The 10929-nt window shown below is 48.5% G+C and overlaps 1 protein-coding gene across 1 annotated transcript in view; it reads left to right on the forward strand.

Moving 5' to 3' along the window:
- LOC144100250 (protein 5NUC-like) overlaps window positions 1-7923 on the forward strand; it is an 85190-nt gene extending 77267 nt beyond the window's left edge. The window contains exons 8-9 of the mRNA XM_077633259.1: window positions 1938-2135; window positions 7670-7923. Coding sequence (XP_077489385.1) covers window positions 1938-2135; window positions 7670-7872 — 401 coding nt within the window. The 3' untranslated portion in view covers window positions 7873-7923. The remainder of the gene's footprint in view (window positions 1-1937; window positions 2136-7669) is intronic.
- The last annotated feature ends 3006 nt before the right edge of the window (window positions 7924-10929 follow it).

The following is a 10929-nucleotide window of genomic DNA, read 5'->3' on the forward strand; positions in this document are numbered from 1 at the left end:
AGCAGAGCTCACGTGGAAAATATGTCGAATAGTGAACAGGCACCTTGCACAGGCATATCTTCTTTTGCGCAGCCACGGTGCCGTGGTGGCTCAGCAACTAACGCGCCCTTAAAATGAACGCGAAGTTGCGCGTTCAGTTTCGATAGCGGAGGCGGCGAAACTGTGCACGCGGGATGCAATAAATGGCCCTGGGCCAAAAGTGTGGTGTGCTGATATTTCTTTGAATGCCAGGAAAACAAGAGGCAGAAGAATGGTGAGTTGGGCGAGCGGGATGTAGTTCATTTTGGTGGAAAATTCAGCGCGGAGGGACAAGACAATGGAAGGGAAGAAAACAAGCACTGTCTCGAAATTAAATTTTATTGTGAAGGAACGAAATATATACACACAGATAAACGCCGTAGGTGCGAAAGGCACACAGTGCATAGATAGCGTAGAGAGCACTACCAACTTCAACGTGCACTAAAAGAACTAACCGAAGTACCTTTGCGCCACAGATCAACAGGTGATACATCATGAGCCGTCTAAAAATACAATCTCTTTTTCATACAACGTGACGGAAGGAGTGCTAATACAGACATCTTTTTTCTTCCCGATAAAACACACCTCCATAATCTCTCGAGTGCACTGATCACTATGCCGGTATAAAACAGTGGTATCTTCGAAAAAAGCTTTGCACGTTTTTGTATTCTTCTTGATGCCCTCCGCACAGTGTTGAGCGATGCTTGAACGAATGGTATCTGAAGAAAGGTTATCATGTTCCATGAGCCCAGCGTTCAGGCAGCGCCCCGTTTGGCCAACATACACTTTTTTGCATGCAAGCAGTACCTCATACATGACGCCGCAAAACATAACTCAAAAACTGAGAGCGGTGAAGCACTGTGCACACGAACCGGCTGACGTTACACGAACGGGCCGTTCTACTTGACTTTTTGATATGGTACTAAGGCGTTGCACTTTGAACGGTGCTTGTGCACACGACGTCCACTCCAACGTTCCTCGGGTTGTGCGACATGCGATGGACATGCGGAATTGCCACGGTTTTCTTCTTTTTCCTTTGCTCTGCCTCCTCACCGCCCCTAGCGTTACCAGAACGACCAGCCTTTACCGTGGAAAAGAGCTTCTCACACGCCGCGCTGAATTTTCCACCAAAAAACAAGATGCTAATCAAGTTACTCTCACTACAGCGTCCTAAAACCATATATGCAAGTACCTTTCCAAAGTAAAAATTCAAAGTAGTTGCACGCACCATGGCCCCGCAGTTCTTATCATCCACTAAGCCAATTTAGAGGAGGAAGATTTTCCCTGACAAGAAGGCACTGACTAAATACGAGGCACGGTTCATAAACAAGCTTCCTTAGGCACAGATGACTAACGGGCATATATAAAGCGCGAACAGTCTTTTGCATGACTGTCTCGGTGGTGACAGATCTTATCACTCCTATGTGATCGAATGTCGTGCTTTGTTATCTAAGAAAGAAGAGAACGGGGTGTATAAAGATTTCGTTCTCATTCCACTGCATTCGTACTCTTTTCGCCCTTCGCTCCGCCGGAGTATCGGGGTTCGAACTCGCGACCACGGAGGTTGCGTTTCGATGGAGGTGAAACACAATAGGCACCCGTGTGCTGTGCGATGTCAGTGAACGTTAAAGATCCGCAGGTGGTCGAAATTTTTCCGGAGACGTCCACTTCGGCACCTCTTTTTCTCTTTCTTCTTTCACTCCTACCTTCTTTTCTTGCGCGTTTGAGGTGTCCACCGAGAGGTGAGACAGGTACTGCGCCATTTTTTTTCCTGACGAACAATCATTTGTTTCCGTCATTGTCGAATAAAATGCGTAGAACCCTCGTGGATAATTTTACCCGATGCTTTCCCTGTTGTTTGACCGTGCTTTCTGAGACAGCCCGTTCTATCCCCCCCCCCCCCCCTTTCTCCCCTACAGGAGCGCGTGTGGTCTACAACTTCAGCCTGCCCAACTGGTGCCGGGTCGTGTCGCTCAAAGTTCTCTGCGCCAACTGCAGCGTGCCAGTGTACGAGGACGTGAGCGACAACAAGACCTACAGCATTGTCACCACCATGTTCATCGCAAACGGAGGCGACGGATTCACCTTCCATGAATCTGTGACCAAACGCACTGAAGGTAAACAGCTTTTTACCCTACTTTTTTTCCCACACGACGTTACCGTTATCATTAATGTACACCTTATCCTGTCTTTAAAAAAATCACCTTGCTCGTATCGTTACGTTCAACCTCTGCTGAGTCTGCCATTTGGGCGCCTCACATGAGTTACCGACTAAATGAATATCGACCTTCCTCGGTTAACAGAATCCACTTCCCTATCTTTAGTGAAGCGTCATGGATGTTCGGCAAAAAAAAAAATAAATGCTTGTGTAACAGCGGCACACTAAGGAGCTGCGCGCAGCTAATCAAGCCGACAATCCGCTCAATAAAACACGGCTGCACAGAAGGACGAAATAGCGTTGTTCGGAAATGTTAAAGGCGGAAATTAAAACGCTTAGAAATGAAAACCTGAACGCTTTGTTCCGACACTATTCGATTCAGAATTTTTCGATGCAGGAGAACTGATGTGGCCCGAGTACTGTGGGATGACAGTGCACGTTAAAAAACCCCAGGTACTAGAAATTATCGGGAGCCATCCACTAGGGCGTCACTCGAAGCTATTAAAATAGATTGTGAGATTGTTAGCATAGGGAACTGCCGAAGAAAAAGAACCCTCAAATTTTTAACGTGCCAGCTAAGCGTATAGGTAAAGCGTATAGGCAAAAGACGCTGAGAGAAACTCGATAACTTCACGGAAGCAAAACATTGGTCGAAACAAGCTCTCCTGCAATGCACCGCGGTGATTCGCTAGAGTGTTGTACCGCTACAGAGCTGGAAGCCGTGGCTGCGAACCGGGCAGAAACAGCCACATATGGGCAGCGCGAAAATGAAAAAAAAAAGCTCTTGTGCAGGGGATGTGTAAGACACGTCGAAGACCCCCAGCTGATTGAAACCAATCCTGACAGCTCTGTGACAGCGTTACGAGTTGTCTACCACTTCTAGTCTCATGTCCCGCATTCTTGCTTGCCACTTTCTGCCTAAAAAGAGCTCGCCAATTACTTTATCTAGACGAGCACTTGGGAAAAAAATTGATTGTTTACGCGCTGTTGCGTTTCGCGCTATACTGAGCGAAAGCAAGGCGCATCCCTCAGCTTCGCGCTCCCGACGCTCCGGAGTGTCTCTTTGGGTTCAATGTTTCCGACTAATGCTCTCGATGTCGAGATTCCCTGCCAGGATTTCGCGAAGCAGTAGGCGCTCATTCAAGAACCAGCCATGCCCTCCTAGAGCGCGGACTGGGTGAAAGCTTTGAAGCGGCTGGGGGTACCACAGAGATCAGCAGTGGCTCCGCCCCACTGCCGCCAGCCAGTCTGTGTCGAGGTGCTCATAACAGCATGGCGATTAATTTTACATAGGAGGGACGAAAATTAATTACACCTCGGCCCCCTAGTGTGCCCGGACAAACCAAGATAATTATTCATATTTCCCGCGAACTATCAAACAATCAAAGACTTCTTCAGCGCCTAGAGAGATATGCGAAAATAAAAATTTAGGAAATGCCCTGGCCAACTTTGTGTAATTAAATCTATCTTTCTCTTCATGTTTCCGTACTCTGCCTATCTCTAGATTTTGGGACCACCCACTGTACGTTATTAAATTGAATTGTTGCCTCTTGGCGTTACGAATACTGCTTGCGTATAGTTCCCTGCCTATTCTGCTTGGATCATGATGTCAGCAGTTTAGTGTATATATACATGGAGCTTTCGGGGGGTGCGGGTGGCGGGGAGTGGAGCGCAGAGGGTGCGAAATGTTGTGTCCAGCGTAAAGCGTCTTCCGGGCTGGACTCCGTTTCGCCGCTTTCGCTATAAAACGGGAGCCGTTATTACAGTGGCAGATATTTCGTTTGAGCGTTTTGAAACTTCCGAAAATAACCGAATTAAAATTTTCCATGCCCGCACATTATACAAGCTATTCAGGGCTTGCTTGGAAGGGTTGGCTACTGAAACTAGTTGATCTGTTCAAAAAACGAGCCATGCTAGTCTGTGTAATATGCGATACTGCCCTGAATTCGCCTTAGCTTTAAATAAACTCGCGAGAAGCTTTTGAATGAGAAAAATCATTCCAGAACGATGCGTGCGGTAATCTTTGCGCATACCCCTTACGCAAAGATATACATGATCATGCAACAACGCTTCAAATATTTTCAACTCACTACTAGAAGCTCGCATATTCACCACCATGCCCCGAGACCAAGCAGGAAGGGGGTAGCTCCACAGGACTAGAAGTGACGCCTGTTGGGCGAGTTGGTGATTCACGATCTTGTTACGCCCTGTTCTTACCATCCACAGCACTGCGCCGCGAATTTGTGACTAGAATCATCCGCGCGGCCACCGGACCTCACTGTCACATACTCGGGACGGGGTCATCTTACTATTCGCACTAATCGGATAGCCCCCCCCCCCCCCCCCCCGCCCAACATGAGGGGAAGTAACCGCATTAACGGCTTTACAGACGACATGCAGAAATATACTACTCAACCGCCAACACCCATTCACTGCACAACTGCTCGAGAAAACACTTCAACAGCAAGAGCCTTTAGGTTTTCCCTTGGTTTAGATCCCTGGACAGGAATAATTTCTAATGAGTGTGCTCATATGCTGGCCTGAGAATCCTGTCGCCGTGTCCTCATAGAAAAACAATGCAACCGAAACGGCGACAGCAATGTACAGCCGAGGCAGAATTTTTCTCTTTCAAGGCGTGTCCACGATGCTTTACGAGAAATCCGACGTCTCTATCTCCCATCTCACACCCGAATACCTCGGAAAAAAACTGCCCCCTCTGGGTAATGTAAATAATCTCTTTCTCGTACCTATCCTTTCTATCCTCTTTCTCTACGCCTACCACGATGCCCTAGTACCCCGACACATACGCCAAAATATCATTTTCCCGCGAGTTCTCCATGAACATATGTTAGATTTGGTGTCACTCACCGAACATATGCGGTTTCGACCCCATCTAAATCCCAGCGCAGCATGACCCATTCAGCATGGATGGTCGCCGACACCAATAGGGTAAAAAAAAATTTACGATACGATTAAATATCTCATGCGGCAATTCAGCGACGGCAGTTGGATTTGCCCTCGATGATTACTTTGTTGCTTTCAATATAATGAACAATTTTACGCTAAGCCGAGGCTTCACACATGCGACACGGTTTTTATAGAGGTGAAGGTGTTTAAAGGAGGTGTCTCGTCTCTACCTTCGCGTCTGAATGTGGTCTCTAGATTTGCAAGTGAGCAATAGAGAAACCACCCTTCCTCAATGGTCAGAATTCAGAAAGCACTGCTGAGTAGTCCCATAATGTACCAACTGCCTTTAATTTCCTTTTCTGTATCTCAGATTAACCGTCTTCAAAGTTTGTACAGAAAGGTCCGAAGAAGCGCCCTTGGAGTTCTGCAGGCGACAGCGAACAATGCCATTCTTCATGAGTCACTGTCGAAACCGGTTAGCGTTGTAGCTTCACAGAAGTTGGCGCAATTTTCATAACAAATCATTATGCTTGTTGGTCAGCGCAGGTGTCTGTCTCGCTCTGTGTATCGTGTTCAAAAAGCGCTGTTACTTCTTTCCCATAAATATTTAGTGCCCTAAGCCTTGATGCTCAAAGACAAAGCAAGCGGTTGAAACCAGCATGGTCATTTGCGAGCCTCGACTGCACGGTCTCTATTCCTCCTGTGCGCGCTAAGCGCCGTTCTCCTTTGGCGGCAGCGCGTTCTCTCGTACTCAAACATTTAGGAATAGAGTATGTCCGCCATCTTCAAATTTTCACTGATGGTTCTGCGCATAAGGCCAGAGCAGCTAGCGCAGCAGCTTTTCACGTTCCATCTTTGAATACTGCCCGGTCTGTACGCTGAACTGAAGCCGCGCCCTCCACAACGGCCGAAAGCTTTGCAATTGAGGCGGCTTTACGGAAGCTAGGGTCAATTGTCCGGGTCAACCTGGTTTGTTCCTGACGAATTCAAAATCTGCACTTTCAGGTTCCCTTCTGATGCATTGTCTCAGCTTTCTACGCATGGTGCATAATATGGACAGCAGAAGTTTCTCTATATGTTTCCAAAGGGTGCCCTCACATACAAGTGTCATAGGTAACGAGGTGGTGGACAGTCTCGACCATAAAGCGTAATCCACCAAGTAAACTCCTTCAAGATGCTTCAGAGAAACGGTGCTCGGCCATTTTTATACCCTGTGGAGTTTGCCCAACAAGCCATGTGTGACCAAGGGGCTAAAAGGTCGAAGGCCACATTACTACGTCGCATTCGCACGGACTCTGCTCGTAACCCTGCGTGGATGAATGAGACGGGTCTGGCACCGTCACTGTTGTCCACATGTGGTGTGTGCGTTGATATAAAACATTTTCTTATGTGATGTCTAGTGTGCAACGCGGAAAGGTATGTGTTGTTGGCTTCCCTCAAGAATAAAGGCGCCCCTCACAGTTCCCTTCAGGACATTGTCTACCCGCGCGGAAACAGTCGTGTAGAAAGGAGGCTTCGTGCATTCTTTTAGAGTTCCTCCATGACTAGGATTTAAACTCTAGATGGAGACAACAGGAGTTGACTATTACCTGTTTTAAGTGATTGTGTTTACAGCTATGTAGATCAGTCATGCCTTGGGTGTGTGCCTGATTTGTGGACCTTATTTAGCATTTTAGTGTCGCTGCGGTGGAGCAGTTGCCGGCAGAATTCGCAAGGCTAACCCCACCATTAGCTTGCAACAACCTCAACCAGAACTCTCCCCCTTCCCTGGCTGACTACTGACCGCCAGCTGACCAACCGCAGCTCCCGTCACCACAACACAAACTGCGATTCATGCTACCGGCAAGACAGCTGCCATGATCTTAGAAAATTGTTTTTCCTCGATCTAGTCTGACTTGCATAGCTTGTGCGTTACGCGCGTTCTGCACATCACTTGTGCGCGGATGTGCGTGGATGCTGCCTTCTTGTTCCCGAGGGCCCACAGCCCATCTGGGCTCTTTTTTTACCACCTTGAGCTCTCCATGCACTAGCGGCATATTCTACAGCATTCCTTATCAATTGCGTTTACTCACTGCGGCCGCATTTTGTTGCTTACTTCGTTATAACTCAGGCGCAGCCGGAAAACACTCTTTGGACAGCGCGTGGACGATGCAGTTTTTAAAAGAGGCGTACTAAGACGCTGAGGGAAAGTTTCACCCTACATCTAACACTCTAACTACGATTGGCTGCACTGTTTATAAGCAAACAATAATGCTCTCATCTAATTGTAACACTCTGCTGCTTACAGTGCACTCAGAGATATAAATAACGGCTCAATTACTCAGCTACTTCACATGAAATTATACGACATGCGTACGTGAAAAGGCATTAGCTATAAACAACGCCTCCATCAATAACAATGTGGTTTTGTGTCGGCAGCACTGGAATTATTAAAACAGTTTTCGCACACCACTGGTTCCGTATCCACTTCGCTAAAGAGGATGTTTCCAACAGCTCGCGAATGCATTGTTCTCACACTAATTTCGACAGGTATCAAACTCTTATATTATTCTATTCTAAAACGGTCCCATTTCCCTCTTTTTACAGGTGTCAGCGCCTTTGACGTGTTCACTAAATACGTAACCAAGATTTCTCCAATTAAAACTCCTGAGGAAGACAGAGTAGTCGTACAAGAACTTCCAGAGCGCCCAAACATCACAACCACGCCTGCTCCAACAACAACCACGGTTACACCGTCGGTAATAGCCCGCTACGATTGGAGGGCTATGCGGCGGAATTTCGTTTGGTGATCGCGAAGCGCCTGCCTGGAATAAATCTCCGCATTACGGTACAAACTCACACAATGCTCTTGCACTGGTTGATGTTATAAGATACCAAGCTTCGCGGGAGTTAACGCAATAGATCACGTCACTTGCTTCGCCATTTGAGGCCTTAGCTATTTAAGAAGTAAACTACTCCTCTGAATTAAACCGATCTTTGGCATCTTGTTGCTTAGAACAAAATTCTATAGATAGAAACCAAAACATGTCCTTTTTCCCCATAATATGCTTTTAGTTTGCATTCTCGGGAAACTCAGCAGAGCATCGTGTGGAAACCGTGGCAAGCCTGAAGCAAAACAGGATGCTGAACTTAAAGCGGAACATTAAGACCTACCTGAGGCCAAACATCTCAAGCTGTTCCAAAATATTCCTTCCGAATGACATTCAGCAGCAGAAGCATCTGCATACCATAGATCTCGGCGAGGTTCGAACCAGTACCAGCTTGAGCAGAAAAGCTTTATTTCGCGATGGCGTAGACCTATCGGTCATCGTGGCAGCCTGTAGAGGTGTGTTTTACAACGTGTGGCCTCGCACACCGCATATTTTAAAGGGCCACAGAAAGTGGTGTTTGAGCTTGGCTTTAAAATGCTTGCACTATGTGGAGTACAGGCCACCGAGCGTCCATGCCGCGTACGAGACCTCAAAAGTGAGCGGGAAATTTACAAGATATTTTTTAAAATTTTCGCTTTCACACCTCGCGGCGACGCGCGGTGCCGGGCTTTCGCGCGAAAACCTGGCATACAGCGTCACGCCGTGCAAGTGACGTCAGCAGGTGGGGGATATCATTGGTTTACAGCGCCAAATTCTCCAAGACGTCACGCGCTACCTCGGCCGCGGCCACTCCGCGCGCGCCACAGTCAGCGGGGGTAGGGGAGGGGCCGAGTAGGTTGGCCAGCGGGGCGAGGCCTCGTGGGGAGGAACTTTCTCCCGCCTCTCGTCCGGTCCGGACGCGGAGTATCGCGTGCCCTAGCGTGGGCGAACATTCGCTCGTAACATTGCTGGTGAGTGGGATGACCTCGATTCCTTAGCGTATTTTGTTACTAGCCGGCGTTAATGTTTCTGTAGCAATAAATGCCTTGTTTGTGTCAGCAAGAGTGTAGTTCCTGTTTCCCAAAGAACAAGGCACGCCGTGGTCAGCGTGCGCTCGGTAGCGTACGCGATCACGGGGTGGGGTCCGGGCGGTTTTGAACTGTGTCTGCCGCGATTAGGGGGGGGGGGGGGCGTATTTATCCCCCAAATAAAACCCCTCACCTTATGCTCAGGGTAGCGCACTAAGAGCGCCAGGGAGCTTATACGGCAGAAATGCCCGGTTTCTGCACTCTGCAATGCTGGCGCCACTGCGGGAAAGAAGCATGGATGCTCTTAATACGATAGCAATACAGCCCCCTTGAGAACCCCCATTTCCCAAAAAAATTATCTGCCATGTCCTGAAGCCTCTACCACCCCCTCACGTCACATGAAACGCTTCGCGGGCGGCAGTGTGGAGAGAGTGCAATCCTGCTCTACATTTGTAGGGGAGAGGAGGGAACCGCCGAAAGGTGGCTGCTAAAGGAAGAACACAGGCGACAGCTTATCATCATCACCAGCCTGACTGGTTTCATTTATTTCTCAGCGCTACTTTCTCATCCATTGCGAAGGATATGAAGAGATCGGCAGAAGATCTCAACCCAGAAGATCACGATAACGATGGGATCATTACTCCCTTCGCCGGTGAATAAAGGATGCGCGTCTGCGACAGTGAGCGTTAAAGCGTTTAGTTGGCCCAGTGTGAAGTGGGTTTCTCAATCCATTATTACAAGGGAAATAGCAGAAGACTGAACACCGCAATACGAGATGCCATCCTGTCGGTTTGCGTCCTGTACACGTCTACCATTTCGCTACAGCTCATGAATTGAGAATGAAGTAAAAGGTTAAAAATGCGCTTTTTATAATTATGTGATGACAGTGCCTTAGCAGAAGGCGTCCTCCTTGCAACCGTGAGAGGTAGCTCTTCCGTGTACCTACCAAGGCCGGTAGCAGATGGCTCTTGCCACCTGCCAGGTGGCAAGTGCAGGCAGAACATCAGTGTACGCCCTCTTACTCTACAAGAGAGTGAAACCACGGCTGGCGCAATTTACAACGTCGACATCGCCATCTCAGATGCCGACTCGACCATCTTAATCAAGCCGGCAACCAACAGCATTTCCATATTACAAGCTCAGCGCCTTGGAAAGTCTACATGCATCAAGCTGACGTTCTAGGGTGACTGCATTCCATCATACGTGCAGGTGGGGAACTTTCGTCACCAATTTCGGCCATTCGTACCTAAGCCGCTACAGTGCAGGAAATGCATGAGGATTGGTCATATGAGTGGCGTCTGTCACAACTCCATCGGGTGCCCAAGATGCTCCAATCCACACAGCGGCGACAGTTGGCGCGCGACTGCCTTGAATTGCGCCACCTGTTGCGGCCCTCATGACTCTTCCTCGAAGGACTGCCCTCGCCTAAAGACTGAGAGGGCGGTACTGAAGCAAATGGTGCGTGACCATTCGACCCACAGAGAAGCCGCAACAATGGTGCGATGATGACGTTTGCGCCGCCGCCGAAGATCGTTGAAGGAAGCAACGACTTTTGAAAAGAAGACCGCAAGTGGCACTGCAGTTTGTCCGCCTCCACCAACAACAAATCAGGAAAGCCCGGCGTCTGGTGACACTCGACCTGCTGCCTCAGATACAACGTGGCCACCACAACCAAAGCATACAGCGCACACTGCATCAGGTATGTTTCCTCATCCCATGTCTGCAACACCTACGACTAATCCGGGCAAAAGGCACGATTCGGGCCATGGCCAAGATATACAAGTCATTGCAATGCTCACGTCACTGATGAATGTCATGCGTGCTCTGCTTTCCAGCTTGCGCACGCCAGAAGCACATAACGCATTGCAAGCAGTGGACGCGCTACATCCAGTTCTTGCAGCTCAATAGTAGAAGACACCCTGGCTCCCCCGGAATTTTATTTTCCGAAGAAACTCAAGCAAGCTTTTAT

The sequence above is a fragment of the Amblyomma americanum genome, chromosome 8 (genome assembly GCF_052857255.1).
Source record: "Amblyomma americanum isolate KBUSLIRL-KWMA chromosome 8, ASM5285725v1, whole genome shotgun sequence".
Classification (NCBI taxonomy): Eukaryota; Metazoa; Arthropoda; class Arachnida; order Ixodida; family Ixodidae; genus Amblyomma; species Amblyomma americanum.